Here is a 24,274-nt window from a genome sequence, read left to right on the forward strand (position 1 = left end):
GCAACGCTGAGGAGAGGCACACGGAACGTTCTCTCTTCTTAACGACGCGCCGATCACGCAGTCGCATCATCATCATCATCACGGACCGTATCCTACCCTACCCTACGCAGCATCTCGAGTGTGTCCACGGCTACGTGTTGTCGCGCAACTACGGAACCAGCCGGAAGTGCGCCTGGAAGCTGATCGAGCTTGGCCCGCTGTTTGGCATCCCCGTGACAGGTGAGTCTTTTGCGAGGGCGAAAGGGTAAGAGAGAGAGAGAGAGAGAGAGAGAAAGGGAACCAGAATGCCGACACCGACGCCGCCGCCCGGCGCTGCTGATCGATTTTGCACAAGCGAGCGAACGAGCGAGCGAGCAGAACGGAGCGAAGCGGAGCGGAGACCCGCCCCTGAATCTCTCTCCTCCGACGAAGATCGCGATGTGGAGTTTTTTGCGCTTCGCCGCTGGTCCAGCGCTTTCCCGCAGCGCGCGCGGCCGCTCCGGGACCACACAACTAAAAGCAGCTCGTCTGCGACGCAACGACGATCGATGCCTCTTCCGTTCCGTTCTGTTCGCGCCCCCTGCGCGCTCTCGCTCTCGCTCTTTATCATCTCCTATCCTACCCTTTATTCTCTTTGCCGTCTTTAGGGTTCAATCTGGAGTAGAAGCGCGCGTCACCCGAATCCCCAAGAGTCTCTTCAAGGGTTCTATATAATTAAAAATGTACCGTAAAAATAGATGAAAAAAGTAGATGGAAAAATATATATTAGAGGTATAAAAGTAGAGTTTGCGGGAAAAGAATGATAAGAAAAAAGATCTAGTTGCTTGATCTATGAGGTACCGATTTCATTGTAAGAGCAAATGAAAAACTTGATAGAAAGCTGTCGCGTGTGCCGAGTTTTCAAGTGTTAATGCTCGGAGAATCAAGACGGATGATTTTACTGATTCTTTACTTAAAATTCAGGTCCATGTCTCTTCTTATTTATCTTTTTTTTCAGCATAGATAAAAGATCTTACTTTCGTCGGCGAGTTTCTTCGCGTTTCAGACGGGATGACAATTCATCCCGATTACGCGCCAGCGTCCGAGCGAAATGATGACTAATTTGCCCTCGTTACTTTCTACAGTTGCGTGACCAGCGCGTAGGTCTGTAAAACGACATACAAGTTTTTTAGGACCTCGGCACAGACACTCCGTAACCTTTTAACCCCTCATTTTCGAGCTATTTATACGCGCGTTGCATTGCGCGAGCGCAATAGCAGCGCGTTGAGGCTGAAAGATAGAGCCTGTTTCTAGGCGACACGTCTAGTTTCTCATCTCCTAGGATCTTATTTCTATTCGTTAACAGCTTATTCGGACTAGTTAATTCTATCCTGCTCTTGCTAAAATCGTTGAGGATAAAAAGAGTATCTGCTAATGGTTGTAGAATAGATAAATGGTTTCCGGAAGACGTGGCGAAAGATACTTTGTTGTCATTTTCTGACCTTCTGGTCAGAATTATCATGTGGCGAAAAAGAAGAAAAAAAAACCTCTCGTAACGTGATATTTTCGTTCTGGCCTTGATTTAGAATACCAATGACCAACTTTTGTTACAATGATAAATTGATATTTTACATATATATATATATATAGCGCATGTAAATAAGTATATAAAAATATCTACGTGAGTTTAAAAACAGTCAATGTTCCAAGGTACTAAAGTTTTAAACTTTCGCGGAAAGAATATTCGTGGGGCAACAAAGTTTCAGAGACTGAAATCCGAAAGAACGTACATCTTGCGCGCGTATGTTGGAGAAATTAAAGTTTTATGCCAGCAGAATTTTAAACAAGCGAAAATTTTGCCAGTTTGAGAATTCGTTATCGCTCTATCTCTCCTCTCTCCCTCTCTTTCTTCCTCCCGAGAGGAGAGCTACATATTCAGCATATATCTTAAATGACGGTAATAGAGAGTAACGTGTATCGCGCTTCTGGAGAGCACTTGTTTCGCATTTAATTCATGCTGCGGCTAGTCTGATATCGCGCGCAACAAGACTTCGTGCTTTATCTGCGGATTTATTTTTTTCACTATTGATAAATTACATACGTTCTCTGGCTTCGGCTTCATACTTTTAGTTCAACACGATACGAGATACGTTACCAATCGTACGTTGCTGGCTTCAACGTGAGAATTTTATATTATTCGTATCTTTTTTCCGTGTACATTTAATTAAATACTCGTGTTTATCAATATGAAAGCTATGGGAAGAATCTGACGCTTCGTGTTTATCGGAAATTTCTTGTTTTTCACTTTTCATCCAATACTTTCGCGATATTTGCTTTCCTCTCATTGGCAGTTAAAAATCAGTGAAATTGAAATCTCTTTTTTTCGGAGCAATCGAAAATAAAGAAAAAGCGAGAATGCTCGACTCTAAGCAAGTCGAGCATACGGACTGTTGCCGCGAGCGTATATCTGGACATCGGGCAACGTCCCTTTGCTCTCTCAGATAAGTTGACCGTATATCCCCGCCGGTCTATATTCGACGACATATTATCCGCTTCGCTCGCCGATTTCTCTCTCGCTCCATCTCTTCTTCCTTACCTTCTCTCTTTCTCGTTTTCTTTCTCTCTTTCGCTCACCCACATCGCGACGTTGTCGAGCCGACAATAGGTTCGACGGCAAACTTGAACAAGGCAACGTCCGCTCGCTCGTCTCATTCGCGTCCGGCGTTTCTGATGCGACGATAATTTTGTCAATTCCGTCAATCCGTACGCGAGCGAATTGAACGATTTTCCCTGCGAATTGTTTGAACGCGAGCGGAGATTTGCGAGGGGAGGAGAGCCGACCGGCGATATTGGTACCCGTGTGGTCCGTCAAGATTACTGACGGGCGCTGATTGTTTCAATGTCGACTAATGGAGAGAATGACTAAGTAAGGACGTGAAATGTAGGTACGCTATCGAACGAAATGTTGCATCGCACTTCTAGAGAGATTTTAATAGATTCGATGGATTTTTTTCTCTTCCGTCACGTCTGTCATCTGATCAGATATGATATTTTCATCATTTTATATCTTCTAGAATCTTTGAATCATATTGGCGTTTCGACCTTCCGACTCGAATTTTCGAGTCTGAGCTTTGAGAGCTCAGAGGAGCTTTGAAGTGTGCGACTCACTCGGGTCTCCGAGTTCACGAATCGTCTTTGAATCTTGAATACTCTCCTCGGATTTGGTAGAGCAGTCGAGATTATGCTACTGCTTATTCATAGCTTATATTCGACGGGTACACAGAGAATAATTGATCACCGCCGAAACGTGAAAGTCGGCCGCCAAATTCGCCCCGCGCGATACTCGTATCGCACTATCATCGGTGATTAATTAGTTTCGTGGCATTAGTTTGGTGATTGCTCGGATTCGTCGTTGTCGGAGGCGAGTCGCCTCGCATACAAAGCGATGGCATCGATCTAAGGAAAGACCTTGAGTCAATCGTTTATGCGTTCCTATCGTCGCGCACCCTCCGATAAATCAATCCTCAGCTTCCGAGCACGTTGAACAGCGCTGGTGTGCGGACAGCCATTCTTTCGTCGGATTTGCGCGGCATTTATTTGACATGAAATTTTAATTGGACCTGAAATTGGGGCATAGATTTTTTAACGTTACAGCAAATCGTGAGAACGGAAGAGATAATGGAAAAAATTCGTTAATTAAGAGAATAAATTCATTCATTTCATTTTATTAAAGCGATACGTCGCGTTTCATGGCAGAGAGAGTCGACGAATGGACGACAAAAGTTGTCACGATGATGTCGATATTAAATTCGCGGAATCCCAACTGTGACGTTCGTTAACGCGCCGGGTTATTAAACTTTTCGGAGCAATGCGCTCCGATCTCGTTAAGATTCATTGCGATTATCTTCTCCGGATCTTTCCCGCGACGATGACAAATAGTTCTTATGTTACAACGACAATCGCAAAAGTTTCAATTAAGCCCAACGATGCAATGAATATTATTGCTGTGAAGAAAGTCGCTCCAAGAAAGGAATAAAGGATAAAAATATAACTCCGTTAGAATCTATATAAAATTTTTCATTGTGATAACAAACAAAGATTTAACTTCTATCTCTTCGTTTCCTCAGCCTACTGACCGTTGTTCCCTTTTCACTAATCTTGTCTGCGTTTCCGCGATAATTTCGGAGATTTCGATAACAATAATTCAAAGTGCGTTGCATGCTATTAACAAACTTATTCTCCATCTGAAATATTACACGTTTCATACATTGTATCCTTCAATTATAATTACTGTATAAAATAATATAACGTTATAATTAAATCTTTCCTTTTATTTTCATTGAAACATGAAATTTCAAGGGTAAAGGAGAGACTTCAGAATTGAAGAAAAATAAAAAGCGCGTATAAAAAGCAAAGTGCCTCGCTACGAAGACCTTATCGTATGATTCTGTCATCATTGATTTGGCACAATGCTCGATTTGTTGATCAAGCTCAAGGGGAATACTGTGCGGTCGTTGCTATCGCAAAATTATCGAATTCACGATAATAGTCGAATTACGCATTTCGTACATGTCTCGAGGCGCAGAAACGCTTATAAGATAACGCAAGAGCTCTTTCTTATTCTCCAACTTGAAAAATTGATATATTTGTATATACTATATCATATATATAATTTCATTATATTTTATATTGTTAATTTAAAACTTGCATTAATTTATTATACGAGAAATATCTATCGGTTGAAACAATTTGCCTTTAGCGTTGCAAACCGTGCGTCCCCATTATAATTAAAACGACTCTAATTATGGAGTTTAACGAAGCGTTCTCATTTTTTCCTCACAGAATGAAGCTGTACTGGAGTTTGGCTCTCGTGGCCATCGCCTTGTTGATGATTTTGACGACCGCGCGAGCGGAAGCTGATCTGTGGGAGGAGGATGACAAGGAGGTTCTTGTACGGACAGTACGCGGGACTAAAGAGCGAAGTGAGTGCTTCTTTCTGCAATTAATCCGTTACTCTTTTCCTCGATAAAATTGTAATGTTACTTGATCGAGCATAGTCGACACAGACTGTTTTACGTGTACACAGTACACATATACAACCGGCTTAATTAAGCCGGTCCTCATCATCCTTAAAATCCTCTCTCTTTCTCTACTCGCTTGATCGACGTTACGTCCAATTGTTTCTATTGACGTTTCGCATCTGCTGACGCAGCATCCGCCAGCTCCTCGTCGTGCAGATACGTAAAGGGTCAATGGTCGGAATGCGACTCGAATACTAATTTGCGGTCGCGCACTCTGAACCTCAAGAAGGGCGACAAGTCCTGCGAGCAGACCAAGACTATTCAAAAGAAGTGCAAGAAAGGTGAGTCGCGAGATTAATTGCTGTGCATTATTTGCATTAAATATGCAGGGGGCACATGGGCATACGTGTTTTCTCACCGATTGTTGACTGTAGCATGTCGATACGAGAAAGGCACGTGGAGTGGATGCGTGAATCAAATGATGACGAGAACCGATAATCTGAAGGCAAACAGTGACACATCTTGCGAAAAGACGCGACGACTTACCAAGAGGTGTAAACCGGAGACCAATACTAAAAAATCCACCAAAGGTTCGTCATACGTTCGACCGATCAATTTTCAAATCGCTTGACTTATGACGCGAAGAAAATTGAAAATGACAAACGCAATTTTTTTGTTTTTTTCCAGGTGAGCGATCGAACAAGAAATCGGGCAAGCAGTAATCATCCGCCAACTTTTAATCATCTTCTCTAATTGGGCAACGAAAGCGCACTCTCATCTCTTCGACCGTTTTTACCCTCTCCTTTTCTCGATACCTTATATCAATTGATACTTTTTTCGATAATTATCAATTGATTGCGAGGCAGAGCACAAATTTGGATGACGACGATCGCCAATTGAAGAGCGTTTATTACACTACTGCCGAGGGAATCATGTATTTCGGATGCAGTGATGCGTGAAGCTGTAAATGCTTTTAGGGTGCGCTCTGCCGTTGGTTAATTATACAAGTTAATTGCTGTTAATAATTCGGGATGGTGCGCACGTCTCGATAATCATATCTATTCTCGGCGCTATCTCGCAGTTTACTAACCTGTCCAGGATCGCGTTATGTTGCTGTTTCTGTTTTTTTATGATACAGTTTGAAAAGATCTATGTTTATTTAAAAAAAAAAATTGTATTTTACACTCGAGTAAAAAACTCTTATATTTAACCCATTGACACAATTTGCAACAAGTTCCCTCGTAGATAGAGTTATTGATCGCATAAAGGTTTTTCTAAAAATGGATATTGGACGCAAGATCTTGGACGATTAAGCTGCGCAATCAGCCGAGGAATCGATTGGGAACCGATACGTATAACCTGTTCGAGATGACGAAATATAAAATAAGTATAGCTACCCGTCGATACGTATAGTGATGCATTTTTATGCATTTAAACCATCGTAAATTCAAGAATTTTTTGAATGACGCGATTATTTTCCTATAATTTTTGAATTCAGAGAAACCTATAAGATCTATAAGAATCTTTACTAGCTCCAGTATATTCTTACAAAATCTGCATCATCTGGATTGCTCGATTAACGAGTGTAGAGCACACCATAGAGCTCCTTGACTAGAAGCAGCCGCCATTTTGGAGGTTCGCAGAAGACAAGATCATCTGCCAAAGCTGTTCTTTCGTCTTCCCGCAATGATTATTATTATTACTAATATTAGTATTGTTTATCACACAAGAAAACAGCAGTAACTCCCCCCCCCCCTCTTTGGCTTAGCTGCTGATACACTTAAAAAATCATGTACAATATTTGTCATACTAAACAGCTTTCATTCGATTGTCACATAAATATACAATGTTCGGTGTTCAAAGTAATTGTGTCTTGTGTCATATAACACGCGCGAAATATTCCGGAGATATTACGCCGTCGCGAAGATTCGCAAATTTATATATATATATATAAATAAGGATTCGCGTGGGTGCAAGAAACTCAATAGCAATCCATCCTGTGCGGGATATTCCATGATTAAAACGGCGGATCAAAAATTTAAAAATCAAAATAGACCTGAGATCAAAAGAATCGCATCAAAATAATAATTGTCGAGATAATTGAACGAGAGTAAAATGGAAATATACGTATATATTAAAATATATATCACAGAATGTTCGCGCGAGCCTAATAAATTTTCCCGGAATCGTCCGCGCCCTTCTTGACAGGACACTGTCGTCACTTCCGATGTTAATATTCGCAGTTAACGTTATAATAATATATCAAGTGATAACTGGCAACATGGAAACTCGCAAGCGAATGAGCATGAAAATCAAACTAAAATAACTCGTCGTCTCGTTGTCTCGTCAAGTACGCACGCACGCGCGTGCGAGAAAGAGAGATCGCTGAATATCTTTTCGACACCACGAAAATCAAATCCCTTCTCCCTCCCTAAAAGATTGTATTTGTTTTTAAGTCTAGGTGTATACAGAGGCTCGTCGGTGAGAGGAAGTTAAGCTGTTCGCGCGTTTGATACTGCACGCGTGTGCGATCTGCGTGCGACGTGCTTTGAGAAAAGTGCGTAGAGTATAGTGATACGCGAGGAGAAAATATTTTTCCTGTAATAATATTTTACAAATATCATGTTTTTTCCTCGTCTCTCCCTCTCGTAAATCTCTACGATGAAAGCTTGATTTTAATTCTCTTTTACGAGTATCGTGGAGTTGAAGATCAGCTTTTCTGTCAGATTTCAGAAAGAAAAAAAAAGAGAGAGAGAGAGAAATCTTTAGGATTTAAAAATTAAAAAAAAAATTTGTAGACGCCGTACGTCGAATAGCGCACGCGTCGTTAACAAGCGCCTAGTTTTAGCTCTCGTATTACAGCATATCATCATTACGCGTAAAGCGAATCTATTGATAAACTAAGATAGAATTATCTGTTTTATGGGCTCTCTTTCAAGGTGTCTATTCAAATCTTGTAAAAAATATTTCCTGAGATTTCCTCGATTTTTCAGATAGTTTTACTCTAAAATTCAGATAAAACTAACTTTTAAGTGCAATTTTTGAAGTAAATTTATTTATTGCTTTATTAATGTTCTCTCTATTCATATGATTATCAAAGAATAATTGCAAGCTACTTAAGTTTCAAATGTTAGATTAGGATAGAGAGGGTATTGAAAAAAAATAATCTTTATAAGCATTTTGCTCTTGAATTACGATGAATTGTGTATCCCGAATTCGCGATTCGCACACTAATGTATACCGTATTGATATACTAATTTGATTGATTAACAGATTGCCAATTATATAAAGTCGATATAAAGGTAAAATCTATCAAAGAAACATTTTTTTTAAATTTCTCGAATCTTAATAAAAACTTCACCCAGGATTGTCAGATTTTCAGTAAAAAATTCTCTGAGAATTCCAGGTTTTCCCATGGAGTAGACACCTTGCTTTCTCTAATTACTGTCCTTGTTAATTCTTCAACCGGTAGATTCAATTCCACCGAATGACATGTCTAACTCAAATTATTCAAAATCGGAGCTACAATTTATAAAAGAATAAAGCTGCGATCTGGTGAATGATAAGAAGGCCATCTCATATTTTAAAACACACATGATGGCCAGAAGTGGATTCGTATATACCGGTTAAAAACATTAAATGTTTCTGAATGTGAACGTTGCATCTGTTTTACATTAAGCGCTAATTATATACGCGCAATTTTGTGGCGGTACGAGAGATCATTTAAACAATTTTGTAGAAAAACATTTTTTAGAATCTAAAATCCTACGAGAAATATGTGATCAATGCTATATTTTTTACGAAATATATATACAATTTTATTCTTTTCATTTCTCGTGGAATTTTGTATGATTGTACGAAATTAATCTTGAATCTTGAAGAGTTTAAATGCGTGATGTAATTGTCTCTTAATATAGAACAGGTGTAACGAGTCTCATGCTTGACTTCTCTGTGTGGAGCTCGCAGGAAGCTCTTCATGTTTTAATCGCATTGTAACATAGCATGATAGGAGATACGAATCAGTAAAAATCTAGAGACTAATTTTTCAGATCCTTCGATAAAATTATACAGGACGTTTCAGAAAGGGTGTACGCTATTGACAAACATCTGTTCTTGAAGAAGTTTCGAAATAGATTTCTCTCAATGTCGATTTAAATTTAAAAAATTGCGCGAATTAAATTTCGTATATCGATATCTGCATCCTGAATATCAAGACTGCAAGAAGGCTCGATTTATTACAACTTAAACTATATAATTCCTGTATTAAATTATTTACAATCTTACAGGAGAAAAAATCCCTTTCTAGATTTTTCCAAGATAATCTTTTACCATCTGCGTGCACCTATTTTTAGAACAATTCTTAGATATTCTAGATATTATAATAAGAAAATCGTTCAGAATTTTATTCGTTAGAATTAAAGCTATTAGAGCAGATGAATTGCCATTCTATTACGGACCATTGAGTTTCGTAATCGTCGGTCTTGTTGATGATTTAATCTCGTTAGTGTAAATTTTCTATAAAAATTGCAATAGAATCTTTTAGCCATTTCTGTTTGTTTCTATAATCGCAGAAAATTCTCTACATATTTTATTAATACAAGAAGATTAATTAAATTCAATCGTACATTTTCCAAAAGCACCGATTTGTTGTACAGAGTGCAAATATTTTGTAATGATTTAGAGGGAAAGAGAGAGAGATAAATGTTGAAAGTATTTGTTTAATTACGTGATTTTATTACTTTGATTTTATTCGGTCATGCAGACGTAGTTTAGGACAGTTTCTGAATAAGATTTACTGTAGCTCTCTCTCGACGTGAGAAGTCGGTAATTTTCTTTAAAAACTACTATAAAGATTGTATAATGCATCTACTTACTTATTGAAATAATTGTGTAACCATTACACATGTAACAAAAATCCAATGTTGTCAATAAAAGTAAAATATTATATATATAAGAGAGTGACATTCTCTCAAATTGTGTGTTAATTCGCATTGGAGCAATTAATTTTTACGAAGCAATGTGGAGATTAAAAAATTTTTACTACATTTATTTTATTTGTATAAATGTGTTAATACAAAAATTACAAAAGTTCGAGATTATCGATATTACTATATCATTTTGAGTAAAGATATATCAAATGACATCAAAAGAGAGAGATTTGGACGGATATAATATTAACTTTCTCTCACAATGATATCTTGTTATATATCGATTCTATATAAAAAAAAATTCTTTGCAAACAATTACTGATTTCCGAAAACATGTACGTTCATATGTCTACATATTGTATATGTATATATAAAAACATTAGTGCAAGTATGTAAATGGACGGAATGTGTCACATTGTTCTTAGATGACTAATAATGCGCCTATAATAATATATATGAATATGTTCCAAACAAAAGATAATTATAGAAATTTTGAAAGTAATTTATATCCATATCAATCTATTGTGGAAATTCTAATCGATGGATATTAGTAGCAATTTGTAATTTTTGTTAAAAAATATCTCTTTAGGCGCAACTTTTTCGGAACAGTTATCTGTTTACACGGAAGCGGACAACTTTCTGGAGTACGTTTTACCTTCCCATTCTTGATCGGATGGTAATGGTTCGTGTCGTAGTTTGCAGACACGTGTGCCATATTTCAAAAGCACGATTATGACGCAAACTACAAAGAGGGTCAGGCAGGCCGAGGCAGGCCAGAAAACGTGCAAGCCCATTGCAAGAGATTATCTTTATACTGCTTGAGATTACTCAATAGTTTTCAATTAATATCAAGTGCAACTATTAAAATAGCTTGCTCTTCAAGTGGCTCAGAAGTCAATATTCTTTTAATGATAAATTATTTTGTAAAAAATAAAAAAAATTAATTCTTATGTGCATAAAAGCAGAGCAATATCTATGGTGATAAAACTGGTAGCAAGAGCATTAATGAATGAGTCAGATCAAAGGCTTTACAATGCAATTAACTGAGTGCAAGGGCTAATTAGACTCTATTGGAGTCAATTAAACTCTTTGCTTTAGACGTATTCTGAAGCGTGGGTATTTCTCTGACTACTGTTTTCCAATACCACACTGATTGCTAGTTGGTGCTGTCAGCTATTTTAAATCTCACTCTCGCGTTTTTGCAACTCTACATACTCCTGTGGCTGTAGTGTACCTCCCTCAGATTCTGTATCGTGATACTGAATGATTTCGTGCCTCACTTGCGGATACTTGATGCGACCATGTTCTAATTCACTTAGATCAAGCGGCGGTGTTTTATATGGCAATACAGTCCAAAGAGGCTGAATCCACCTATTTCCTGTATTTCAATAGAACAGTATGCTATTAGAGAATAAGGAAAGTTGAATCAGAATTGCATGCACTTGTAAAAGTAGAATATAAAACGAGCTCTAAAGACAGGATATGACTCACCTGTGTGGCGATTCTGCCAATACTCTCGGTGCCGTGAGCACCAGCAAAACACGATGTTCAGGATGAATAGGATTCCACCCAGGGCAGTGCAGAGAGCTATCGTGACATAGAACGGTGTGAAGTCACTGTACTCGTGTCCCTTGAAGTACGGGTTCTTCAGGTAATCTTTGCGCTCGTCTAGAATGGACATGTCACAATGTTAAGACTTTCTGAAAAAAAAGGAACGCAATCGATTCAGTGGGGCAAGAAGACCCGTCACTCGACTTTGCGCGCTTTCAGGTGTGGCTTGGCGTGCCATGCGGAAAAGATTATGCGTTACAAGTTTACGGATCAACTGACGAGCGACTAACCATCGCTATTGTTATCATCGCAAAGGTATGTAGGTAAACATAAGCGTGAAATAGGTCACGAAAAGCACGCGCATGTCGAGCTGACGGAAATTACGTGCGCATAGCGTGAAACTCATACGTACCTCACGATGTTTCCTTTCCTTTCGCCTATCGTGTCGTCAATATTTAGTCTTCACACTTGGTAATATAACAATATCTTACACAAGTAAGGTATTAAAAACATCCAACTACTCGTGCATCGCTCTTGTACGTTGGAATGTTTGAATAGCGTTAGTTCACTCGTATTGGGCGGGGCATCTCGTTTAGTGGGGGAAGTTATTTGCGACTGCTCCGAGGCTCATGTCATAGATCGGTAAGTTTATAGCCTATTCCATCGATCGAGGTTGCGACAGATGAAATAGCTGCCACCAAAGGTAGATGGTGACAGTAGTACTATTAATGAATCGAAAAAAATATATAAATGTGAAAATGCATTTATTGCTGAGAAAAAATTATATTAGAAATGAAAATTGGAGAGATTATAATTACGTTCACGATGAATGTTGCGGTCACAATGATCATGATTTTCTAGTAGCTACAATACACATATTTTCTGGCGAAACTTGGTTGGAAATGTAATAAAATAGCTCGGCCTGAAATCCGATACTTTGCAGAAATGACAAACGACCCCAATTCAGGAGCGCCTTAGCCTTGCGTCCGATAAACTCGCGTTCGTCTAATTTTGAGGACCAGCTGATGTTGTCCCGGCCGTCTTGCCGGACGGTGGAGTCGTGTTGCGGTTTAACGTTGCTTTTTAAACGGGGACCACATGTCGCCCAACTAACTATGCCGCATAAAACCGAGAACTCATTTGCGGTGAAGTCGCACTGTCGCAGGTACTCTCTGCCCACGTAAGACGAATATTCGCATTTGTGATGGCAGCAGAACGCGAGGACTAAGCCGCGAACATCGACCTTGGGCTCATCGTTTATCGACTTCGCCAAGCAACGTATCGCCAAATCTGCAAATGCGATATCATTATGATTACAGAAGGTACGCGGAAGTGAAAACTTGTATTAGTAGAGAAATATATATCATATACCCGTGGCCGTGCCGCAGAGATGTTTCGCTATCCCGACTTTGTATTTGATTGGCTGAATTTCCACCTGATTCAGTCGAAGATCAGCGATATCGGCGCGCACTCTTTTTATTACGAGGTGACTTTCCTCCTTTTTAAGTTTATTGTCACTTTTGTGCCGATGACTCGAACGGTCGACTAGTAAGAGGCAAGAGTTTAATTTGTCTTTTATGATCTGTCCCAGCCAGTATGTTAATAAAGCTGTTTAAAGTATAATTTCATTTAGTATGCTATGATGTAAATAATTTACTTATACAACTCATTTTTGAGAGATAAAATACAATTATTTCTTAAATATCAAAAATTTCAACAAGTTAAAAAATTTCTTTGATTAAGATGTACCTTTTCCCGCACCAAATTCAATGAAACAGGTGTCGTCCTGCACGAGACCAGCTTGCTCCAAATGTCCAAGTAGAGATGCATTTTGGAGCAAGTGTTTTCTAACGTTATTGCCGCAAGTCTCGTCTTTCAATTTGTCTTTCAGCACATCGTGCTGCAGTATCGCTTGAGAAAAGTCTGGTAGCTTATCTGAATAATAAGCAATAATATAGAAAATATAAAGTGTTACATCATTGAACATGTTATCATCTTTTCCAACGTTTCAAATAATTTTACCATAGGCAGAGTGGATCTTCCTTATCACCGTTTCCAACACAGATTCATCGAGTTGAGACAGGGGTACATGCGGTGGCGCCACTATGGCCTCTTCGTCCAAGTTGATACCCTTGACTATAAACGCAGGTTGCGCGTCCAACCTTCGCTTGGCGTTGCACACGCCCAGATGCTTCGTCAGCTTCGACTGGTAGCACGTGCTACGTGAAAGAGAACGCATCAATCTCTATTATGACCTCTCGATTAATAAACACTTACTGCGTAGGATCCAGCGGACACTTGACCCTCCTGTCATCGGTATCGTTGGAGTCGTCGATGTTCTGCTGATGCTCGCCGCAGTAATCTTTGCCCTCGCCCACCGTCATGCGACAGAAACGTTTTTTCCGTTTGACAAAGTACATGCAGTGGCTACCGTTTGCCATCTTTATCTAACAAAGGACTGGATATTCCTTACTCGAGAAAATTTAATTTTCACAGATTATATACATAGGATTTAATGTAGCCTTCGACATTGTAGAGCGACATGTAAATCGAAGATATTTTCATTTCCCTGCTGCTAGATGACGTTACCATTCACTTTCCTCCCCGAGCAAGCTTGACGTTAAATCTGTCAATATCCGTGACGAGGACGCCACGTGCATCAAGCGCGATTATGCACGTATCGATTTTGAAATCACGGAGATGCTGTTAGGTCGTAACTTCGTACAATTCTTCAGGTATGTGTAAGAATTATTGTAAAAATAATTTAATTCATTTCATTCATCAACGTGTAATTGCAGCAAGTGCTTGCTATAATTGCTAATTATTTTAATAACAATATTGCCTTTTAAAAACTATTGAAAGGATCAAAATTGGTCCCTTTAAAAACGATATTATTGTATTCTGTGTGTCTCTCTCTCTCTCTCTTTATATATATATAGCGGTTTACCGATTTTTGTAGAATTTACCGAATCCTTTGAACAATATTTCCGGATTACTCTGTATTTATTGTTCACCGTCGAGGGATCTGCGCGCGGGTAATTCGCTAATGTAGAGAGCTACCCTGATAGCAGCCCGTCTCAAAGTTCACCTTTTACCTCCCCTCATCTTTCCTTCTCCCTCTCCCCTTCCGTCTTTCCTCCCGCGCCAACTGTACTCGCCCTCCTCTCCGCTTCCCTTCCTTCCTCCTCCTCCTGCTGCTGCTGTTCCTCATCCTCCTCCTTCTCTGTAATTCCCTTTTCTCGCGTAGCTCGTTCTCTATCGCGCTACAACTTTTCCCCGAGCGGTCTCTATCGCGCGCGGCGTTATCTATCCTCTTGAAGCGAGCTATTACCCGATTGTTTCTTAAATAAAATATCATTGGAGCCCCGTCGCCAACCACTCACAATAATAATTGCCTCGCCAGTATGTCAACCGATCCCCTCGCGCAACCCCTCGTCCGTCTCTCTCCGGATATATCTCTCCCTGTTCTTTTTTTTATCTTTCCATCCCGCCGCATCTGTCAGGCGCGTTATAAAGAAATTTGGCGATGTACGAGTCTTACTGTCGCATAACGCGATGAGGCAATTATGATAATCGATTTCATCGATACGTTAATCGATAGAACACCCATGCATTCTAATCGTCCATTCTTCATCGTCCTCGAATTGCCCGAAACAATTGATTATTAATTAATTCGAAATAGGGGCTTTAAAAAGATGAAGAGAGAAGTTAACAATGAAATTACTCGGGCTTCGGTCTCCAATTATCGGCATGGCACATTTAGAAATTCTCTCTGCGTCGGTTTAGTTACACGTTACTGTCAAAAAATACTTGGTGAACTTTGCCCGAAACACATATACCCGTATTTACGGCCGTAAAACGTGTCACGAGCGCTAACGATCCTTTTTGTTTCCCCGACAATTGTTTCCTCGCCGTATAAAGTCGCGTTAACAAGTACGTAGAAGGGATTAAGGAATAGATGAACAAGTGTTATCATTAACACAGACGTTTGTCCCCCATTCGCATTTTTATCGCCGATCGTTGGCGCTTATATTTTCGATCCAGTCCTTCGCGTTTATCTCGAACAGAAGCGTTCTCTTGTCGATGAGAATTTTTTGACAATTTTTGACAATACAAAGATGTAACGACGCTCTGCGTTTTCTCGCTCGAAAAGTCCGAAATATGTCACCGCGATATAGCCCTTCTAAGCTCGTCCGTTTGGCACAATGAAGGGGACCGGAAGACTATCAATAATTACCTGGACCTATGCCCGCCTAACTCTAACGAAGGACGATTTCTAACGATCCCTCGCCAGCGTCCAACTTCTGGACGTAATTAATTCCCGGGCTAACCTGGAATGCTATAATTAATTGCCGGTGGGGCTGATGAGGGGTAGAGCGCAACGGGTGCAACAATATGTACCCGCTTCGATTAGAAGTGTGGGGTGGAGATAGAAAAGGAAGAGGGGAGAGAAGAGGGAGAGGGGGCCGCCTCTGCTCGCAGTTATGCAATTAATTAAATCAGTTTGTTATTCGCCGTCGACTGTTAATTGCTGCAAAACTTCAAGAAACTGCACACGCTTGACGTTTCGAAATGCATCGCCGCTCATACTCAAGATCGCATTGTGAGAATCTGTGCGTGTGTATCTATTATCTCTCCGCAATTAGTATCTATGAATTTTTTCGCTCGCGGTAAAAATGTTTTTATTTATTTCACTTTCGCAATTATTCGTAATTTCGCGCGGTAATGACGTGTCGATATTAAAAAAAAAAGCAGCGGCCTAAAGAAGTTAATGAATTACGTCAGTATGATAGATCTATAAGTTTAACGAGCGCGCGTATACTGGTAATGCGCTTGTTTGATTCCGGATTTAATTGATACGCTTGTAAACGTAAGACAGCCAGCAAATAAAGGATTAGAACGCGATGGTTGCACGCGGTTTAATTAACGAGAGGAGAGTTTCCTTTTCTTTCACTCTCATGTAACGAAACCGTCTTACGGTTCTATTTACTGCTGAAAAAATTACGCGATCCAGACGCTCTCTCTTTCTCTAGTCATACATGTATAATGAGAGAAATTGGTTTTTTATAAATTCTGAAAAATGTTATCTTCGTACTTTTTATTTTCTATTTACTCATAAGTATTTAATACGTATACTCTATTCATTTAATATACAAGAATGTATATACTTATTACACAATGCCATTTTACTTTCATATTCATGATCGGGTTGCATTTCGTTTTAGAAGCACTCTCGTTTCGGAAGCATGCTTTGGCGCATCCATTCGGCCTTTGTTTTTAAGAACGAACAAAAAGAGAGTAACGGCGCGAAAGGAGGAGGAAGAGGAGGAGGAGGAGGAGGAGAGCAAGAGGAGAAGGAGAAGAAACGAAAACAATCGATACGACACACCGGCAAGGCCAATCGTTCTATTCGCGGTGTGGCCAATCAAAATGCCTACTACGTCGCCGGCAGGCCCGCTAATTAGACGCCACGTAAATCAGTCCTGAAACTCAACGTTAATTAACACGGGTTTCCGTTGGAGTTGCTTAGCCACCTATTTATCGAACGACACAAACGCAATATGGTCGGACACGTGTACATCCGTTAAATACCTATCCTGACTGGAGAATGTCGGGCCGCGCGCACATTTGCCGGCAAGTTGACTGAAAACCGGCCGCGTGCCGTCGACGAAACATTCAAATCATTCGAATTAATTCAGCCACTCGCGACTGACCGAGGCGAAAGATAGCTTTTACATCGATTCTTTCGACAGTGCTGAAATAATCGATTTCGCTCCCTCCCTACTTACCATGTAATCATCATTAGAACTTAATCATTGTATGCGATACGTACGAGTCTACATTTTTAATAATCCTTAATGAATCATTATATGCTGATACGTTCGAATATAACTTGAAAGAAATCCGGGATGTTGGCGGAGGAGAGGGAGAAATCAATGATGCCGATCGTACGGGCATGAGGACTCGTTTTCTAAAAACTTGTGATTTTTTTATTAATTAATAAACGTGTATGGTGTGTTCCATGTGTAATTGTATTTTACAAGAGGCTGCGAAACCACATACAGATGTCGGGTCCCGAGTACGAAGAGTCCGAGATAAATGAAATAACAAAATTAACTAGACGCGCGCATGGGACCGGCTCCGCGGTCCGCGCGCGTGCCATTCTCGGCCAGAGGGACATCCGGTGCTCGCTCCATTTCCGTGGGCCCACCGAATGCCAAGTGCGATACGCAGGGCGATTTTACAACATTACGATTCGATTTATCGGAGATCAAACGGTGTCGGACGTTTCTTAATTCGTCCTTCGTCTCCGACAATCGGACCTTGCTTCTCTCGTTTGCGTGAATCGAAAGAGCAAAAATCGTTTTTGCAAATCGACTCGGGTCGGGGCTTTTGCGTAACAATATTTCGAAATTACGAATGATTCGAGAATTATATGATGGCGAGCAAGTCTCATGAAAATTTGCGATCGCGAATGTAAAATATTATATTGTACATCAATTTGAAACGAGAGATATTACATCAGCCCGAGATGAGAGATTACGTGTCAATGAAATGTTGGACGAATGAAAATATGAGATATAAAATTTTTATATGTTCGCGTTACATTCGAGGCAAATAATTTGGCGAAGCGATTACTTGGCATTGAAAAATTGATCGAAAGGAGAGCCGATGATGATTTCAAATTATCTTTTGCGTTCTATCTTCGTCGACAGAAGGCAGAAGGAAGGCGCCACTGCACGCGACGCACTTGGCGATGCAGGACCACGAAAAACCACATGGCACGTCGCGCACGTCGGCTAATCGCCCGTAGAATAATCGCGCGGAAGCCCCATTCGCCGTTCGCGCTCGATAGTAAATACATAACCATTTATATCACACAAACTTTTAACAATATACAAAATGTACCTTATATATACAAGATTAAATTACACAATCCAATGATGCACAAACTTCGGATCGAATCTAATGTTGTCGGCTCGAGCCGAGACGCTCGATTCAAAATGAAAGAAGCGAGAATAAATGACAATTAAACTCAGTCTGACCTGGGAGGATAAAAATATATTCTCTAATCAATAATAGAACTTATATAAATCATTTGAGAGAAAGAGAAAGAGAGAGGAGGGAGATAGAGAGAGAGCTTTAAAAATAAAGATATCGCAAATATTATTTATTTTTCTTATTTATCTATTCATGCACATCCACGGTTAAAAATTTGTCGCAAATGTTATGTTGATTTATTCGAGTCGATGCCGAAAAAGTTTGTGCATCCTTGATATAAAATCCATCCAGCGCGACTCCTCATTCAACCTACATTGTACACCTCTGTATACACCACTTTTCTCTCTCACTTTCTCCGTCAGCGTCGCTGCCCACAGAGTCATGTTAGACAGAAATCAGATTTTGATTCTTGGCGGCGTCGACTAGTGATTGTTCTTACCGCAATCCGAGCGCTTCGTTGGAGAGTCTGAATCCATAATGTCACATGATTCTCAAGCACGCCGTTTTCATTCGGAAAAATTTATCGGCGCACGATTTTGCGGCTTAATTTACGCGGTACATTAACCCGCAACAAGTCTCGGTAAACTTTCTCCAAGGATGTAGAGGATTCTTAATTGGCATTCTTCGCGACGCGTGCGAGGTCATTAATTAAAACGAGAGTATTTGACGAATGAAACGAGTAATAGAACAACTTTGCGCTTTTGTGATACATTTTGCGTTGAAATTCCGCTGGTGAATCCTTCGTACTTCGATGCGTTAGGTCGATGTCATTTCTTGCTTGCCGTGAATTGTATCACTAATGTATAACAACGTACATAATTGTTGTAAACATTACATCCGTCTATGCCAATAACACATGATTGCTCTTTGAAAAAATTCGCAAAATAAATGCCAAGAATTTAAGAACTGTGATAGAAAAAAATTTTAAATTAAACTCGAAGGAATTTCTTCTTTCGAAATTATAATGTTGCGATCAACAAATGCGTTTCTGTTCGTTTATATTTGCGTATCCAACTTTAACAATCAATGCATCAACGTAGACTTCGCTAAACGACGCGAGAAATATTTTTCGTGACAATTGAGCTTTGTTCTCTCCTCGAGAACGACATCGATTATTTTCCACCCTACATGTAACATATCGTAATGTACTTACGATTACACTTACAATACATTTGATCCGGATGTGTTAGAAATCGACACTCTGCAGCGAAGAACGAATTTCGTCTTTTACAATAGACTCAGTTGATTATGTTACTTTGAAAATGACTTTGAAAATGAATTCTCGAGAAAGAAAGAGAGAGTAAAAGCACGAGCGAAACGGAGAGAGAAAGAAGAGAAATAGATAGATAGAGAGAAAGAAAGAGAGAGGACAAGAGCGAGAAAGAGACAGGCAAAGTGACGCTGATGCCTAACAAGAAGGATTCGAATGATAATTCCGTGTCGTTCGTTTCACCTCGACACTCAATTAACGATGGTGGGAACAAGGGACGCCTAATGAGTTTACGAAGCGTAGCGACGGATCGACGGGAATGATGATTTTGAAAGAAAAATAATTTTCTAAGGGTTCACACAGAACTTGTGCGCCATCGTCGTTTCTCTTGTTCGATTTCCGTTGAATTATCTCTCTCTCTCTTCCTCTCTCTTTCTCTTTCTCTTCCGATTGCCATCTGTCTTTCTCGCATGATTAGATTCTCGTCGATCGCACATGTCGGATTTAGTACGCGATGCCATTCTAGGGATGTGTATTGCCTTTAAAGTAGCGACAACAAAAAATTAAATGCCCTGTTGCAAAAATTCAAGAATAACTGACATCAGATATAAAATGATATAAGTTGAAAATAATCTCTTAATCATTCCGAAATAAAATGAAGCAGACTCTTGATATCAGAATAATCTGGCGATTTTGAGAATGATATCCATAGAAAGAGCTATTTCGATATATTTCACAAACACGTGAAAGAGTGCGCCCATTCAACGAATTCTACATTCCACATCATTTGTCGAGATTATCGCAATACGATGACTGTGAAGGGTTTTAAAGAAGAAAATTGACGTCATTATACTGCGGCTGATGGTACATGCACGATGAGTCGTGCATACTTTAGACTTTCTTCGATTCTTTACAATTGAGCAAAGATTATTATTAAGAAAACCGGCGGATTCGTGACGGTGGTGTTTCTGCGATATCGAGTGTCTCAACTTGTCGCAGATGCATAGAGAGTATATTTTTATTTCTCAAAAAGTGATGTGTTTAAATTGCTAATTTAACTTGAGCATTATTTAATTTTTAGATGCTGCAATATTTCGCGAGAATTAACGCTTTAAGAAATTTTATCAGTTTATCAATATTGAATTAAAAAAACATGTACCGTAAAATCAAAACGGCGTTCGTGTCAAGTTTAGAGATATTTTGCGATTTCGAATGCTTCAAATTTAAAGATGTTTATTGAGTCAGAAATTATCGGCATCCGTAACAAGTTCATACACACTCGCCATGTCAACATCGTCAGAGCGCAGAGATCGCTCGGTATATCCGCGGCAAGTTCAATTATTGTATATTTAACACCACGGTACCATGTTCGGAGACGTTTGGCTGCCGCGGCATGTTCAAACGCGTTCAATATCACGGCGTCAAGTATATCGGAGACACTCGACTGATAGAGTCACCGACGGCGGTCCCAAGGGACGGCTACGTGGGCTCTATTCTCCTTGCGATTCCCCTGGAAAGCCCGGACTCGCAACGCATAGGGTAGGCTTCTTCTTCATCGCGATGTCCTTTGGGATTCGATTCTGCTGCGATGCAGCAGCTTTAATCGCAGGTATCCTGGGTCCAGGGCGACCAATCCTGATAGCCGGACGCCTGCAGGTGCGATTGCTGGGCCGCCAGACTCGGATGCGCAAGTGCCATCTGATGATGATGGTGGTGGTGATGATGATAATGGTGGTAATGCTGATGACCCGGCGGAGGCGGCGAATAGGGATCCACTCCGACGGCGACGTCCACGACATCGACCTGAGGCGAAGGTACGACGGGGGGCGTCGGCTGCGGAGAAGGCTGCACCTTTTTCGGGCGACCGACCGGGTTGCCACCTCATTCGCGGCTCCTTCGAGGCCTGCCGACCTTACCTTTCCTAACAGGTGCGCCGCTGTTGCCAGCCGCCGCGGCTGCCGCTGCCGTGACACCCGACTTGACAATCTTATGCCAGTCGGATTCGCAGACTGGCGAGCCCGATAGCAAGTAATATCTGAAAAAGCGAAAGAGTCGCGTGTCATGTAAGAGCGCTGTCTTTGCTGCAATAGGAGAAGTGAGACATTACGATAATAAGGAAGATATCTCCCTTGAACTTTTACCTGTCGCCAGAGACGAGCTGACCGCCGCATTTATTGCAGTTGAAACATTTTAGATGAAATACCGATTCGCCGGCTCTCATGACCAGTTCGTTCGCTGGTATTGCGTTACCGCAACTCGCGCAGACGCCACCGCTACCGAACATCCTGCAACAAGGCAAGCATGTGATAGACATGTGATTAGATTAGATTCAGTATTCAATGTGATTGGGGATTGTTTAGAAATTTCGGCTTAGGAAGACCCGCGGAATCGTTTGACTTATTCGAAACGTTTTATAGGCGGAATCTGACAAAGAACATCCATGCCAGATATTCCATTGTAGCGACGAGAGTCTCAAATTATTTTTAATAATTTCGTGGCATACACATTTGGAGCTCTGGCGTGACGCGACGCGATGCGATGCGATGCGATGTAACGCGCGCGTTAATGGCAGTTAATGTTTGCCAAGCGGTTGTCAGCCGTATATACCCGTTGGCTCGTAAAACTGGCTGTTTATGCAGCAATTAGCTATGTAACGTATGTACGTCGAATGGGGATTCGAGATGCGAGTGCCACGATTTCGCATCTCCTCAATGGCTAACGTCGTAAGAAGGACTTCTTCCGCGAAAGAGATGTACCAGTATACGCACGTGATCATCTCGTCGCGAATTCGAGAGAATTGAACTTGATCCTCCCCCAAAGTTAGAAAGAGAAATGCCGCAATCTAACGATCAATTTGCGATGTTTTCCGGCGTCGTATGGAGACGGGTTGCAGTTAAAATCAAATTCCATTTAAATTTAATGAAATATTTAATTAAATCGGCTTTTGAAACACGCAATAGGGAGTTGGCATATCGATATTTGCGTCCGACTTTACTCGAGAGCGCGCATAAGGTTGTTACGACGACGGAGTGGATTGGAGAGAGAGAGGGGGAGGAGGGGAAGAGAGAGAGAGGGAGGGAGAGAGAGAGAGATTTGAGGTTTCTCGTTATTAATTTAATTACCGGCTGACAGTTCTATAATTAAATTGCTAATTTATCTGTCGGAGATACAGCTGATCGCGCTAGCACGGCCCAGTATCTCGATGATTACTCGCCGAATGACGTTTCAATTCTTTTCTTTTTATTCTCTCTCTTTCTCTTTCTGTTTTTTTTTTTTTTTGCGATCTGTCTTCGATCACTCGCAATGGTTCAATTTTAAATGCGTGCTCCTATCGCTGGAAAATGGGGGTACAAACAAATTGATGCCGGATAGTCCTCGAAGAAAATGATAATTTACTAATTTCGAAAAATTATGAGATTTCACGTCGAGCACAACGTTATTTCCTCGTTCGCGTATGATTGCAACCTGACACGATTTGAAAAAGTAAGGTCTGTCGTGTACGATATGTCACGTATTGTTAAATATGATAATCACATATACAGCTATAAGGCATCTCGCGTATGTAGCTGTAAATAAATAGGTAGGTAAAAACGATCATTTAGAAATTCTACGACGTTATCGGGAATTCTATCGCATTATTAATTCAATTTCCTGCGAACCAGTTGAGTTAGCTGATTAGTCTTGTGTTACGTAGGAAGATGCTTAAGATATACACCGCCGTTCATCGCGCACACGGCGAGATCCTAATCAAAGGCAGCGTTTTCTAAACGGAGAGTTTTGCACGCGTCTCGTAAATAAATCGACGCGGTAAGTTTTAATTGCGTCCGCGTCTTTATCAACCTAACCGAGTACCTACTTCCGGGCCGTATCCTCCGCGAGGTTAATGAGCAGAGATGCGTGCCGCTCGGCCGAATCGCTCTGCGTTTTCGATTTCTCCATAATTGCTAATTAGAGGCCGACGGCCAAGTCAATCAGCTAGAACGGATAGAAGGAATTATACAGTTGATGATCGAGGATCAGCCATAAAATCTGCTTCTCCTCCTTCTCCTCTCTCTCTTTCTCTCTCTCTCTCTCTTTCTGGCCTCTTAATCGCTCGACGTCATTACCAGTATCATTATTCACGCGTGTTTTACGTGACCATCCTGGAAAGCTGATGACAAGCAAGAATTTTCGATTATCCGCGAGTTTTATTTATGATAATTATAAAAAATGTTGGGTACAAATTATTCGTTACCTTACTTAATAATTAATATTTAAAAGAAGCATCCCATATATGGAGTCATTAATAATTTAAGGTATACGAGACAAGAATACATACATACATACATACATTATAAGAATATGCGATGGTTGATTAACTGAATAAATGATTAAGCGAATGCGGTTAAAATGCCTAGAATTTTTATCGTTCCAACATCTGGATAGATCTTTATGATATCAAAGAGATCGGCTATATTAAATTAGGCATCGAGTGTTCCGTACTAATAGGCTAAATATGGTGCATGTGCTGGTGGAATAATTGATCGAAAGTAACGGCTCGTCGGCAAATGATAAATGACAATGAAGACCGTCTATGACGCGATATTATCGAGTTGTGCGGCTGA

General features: G+C 40.4%; 5 protein-coding genes and 1 long non-coding RNA gene across 10 annotated transcripts in view; 2 read left to right on the forward strand and 4 right to left on the reverse strand.

The window, feature by feature from the left end:
* The first annotated feature begins 1 nt into the window (after position 1).
* LOC145960610 (uncharacterized) lies at positions 2-9,933 on the forward strand. The gene is made up of 5 exons (XM_083080208.1): positions 2-219; positions 4,801-4,940; positions 5,171-5,320; positions 5,414-5,569; positions 5,667-9,933. The coding sequence occupies exons 2-5, from the start codon at positions 4,802-4,804 to the stop codon at positions 5,699-5,701; spliced, it is 480 nt and encodes a 159-aa protein (XP_082936334.1). The 5' UTR covers positions 2-219; position 4,801; the 3' UTR covers positions 5,702-9,933.
* A 66-nt stretch (positions 9,934-9,999) lies between these two features.
* Wrm2 (wurmchen 2 transmembrane micropeptide) lies at positions 10,000-11,086 on the reverse strand. Its single transcript, XM_083080244.1, has one exon. The coding sequence runs from the start codon at positions 10,699-10,701 to the stop codon at positions 10,525-10,527; it is 177 nt and encodes a 58-aa protein (XP_082936370.1). The 5' UTR covers positions 10,702-11,086; the 3' UTR covers positions 10,000-10,524.
* On the reverse strand, positions 11,086-11,588 carry Wrm1 (wurmchen 1 transmembrane protein). The gene is made up of 2 exons (XM_083094892.1): positions 11,399-11,588; positions 11,086-11,285 (listed from the first exon to the last, which is right to left on the reverse strand). The coding sequence occupies exons 1-2, from the start codon at positions 11,586-11,588 to the stop codon at positions 11,086-11,088; spliced, it is 390 nt and encodes a 129-aa protein (XP_082951018.1).
* LOC145960617 (uncharacterized) lies at positions 11,406-19,661 on the forward strand. Its single transcript, XR_014435430.1, has 3 exons — positions 11,406-12,780; positions 14,038-14,193; positions 16,684-19,661. It is a non-coding gene; the product is annotated as an uncharacterized LOC145960617 (long non-coding RNA).
* Positions 11,436-14,598, reverse strand: LOC145960455 (tRNA:m(4)X modification enzyme TRM13 homolog). Of its 2 annotated transcripts, none has more exons than XM_083079964.1 (7): positions 13,736-14,598; positions 13,481-13,677; positions 13,208-13,393; positions 12,830-13,003; positions 12,277-12,748; positions 11,871-12,180; positions 11,436-11,575 (listed from the first exon to the last, which is right to left on the reverse strand). In XM_083079964.1, exons 1-5 carry the CDS (start codon positions 13,897-13,899, stop codon positions 12,306-12,308), a joined length of 1,164 nt encoding a protein of 387 aa, XP_082936090.1. In that variant the 5' UTR covers positions 13,900-14,598; the 3' UTR covers positions 11,436-11,575; positions 11,871-12,180; positions 12,277-12,305. The 2 variants fall into 2 exon arrangements, with proteins under 2 accessions (XP_082936090.1, XP_082936081.1); XM_083079955.1 differs by having other exon boundaries at positions 12,830-13,066; positions 13,736-14,595.
* Positions 17,426-24,274, reverse strand: part of LOC145960571 (uncharacterized) — a 167,730-nt gene continuing 160,881 nt past the window's right edge. For all 4 annotated transcript variants that reach the window (XM_083080162.1, XM_083080155.1, XM_083080147.1 and 1 more), the window contains 2 exons: positions 21,812-21,955; positions 17,426-21,705 (listed from right to left, as the gene is read on the reverse strand). In XM_083080162.1, the coding sequence (XP_082936288.1) occupies positions 21,552-21,705; positions 21,812-21,955 (298 nt within the window). In that variant the 3' untranslated portion in view covers positions 17,426-21,551. The remainder of the gene's footprint in view (positions 21,706-21,811; positions 21,956-24,274) is intronic.

Source organism: Camponotus vicinus, unplaced genomic scaffold (assembly GCF_025532165.1).
Source record: "Camponotus vicinus isolate PSW18456_S1 unplaced genomic scaffold, iyCamVici1.0 SCAF_1, whole genome shotgun sequence".
In the NCBI taxonomy this organism is placed as follows: Eukaryota; Metazoa; Arthropoda; class Insecta; order Hymenoptera; family Formicidae; genus Camponotus; species Camponotus vicinus.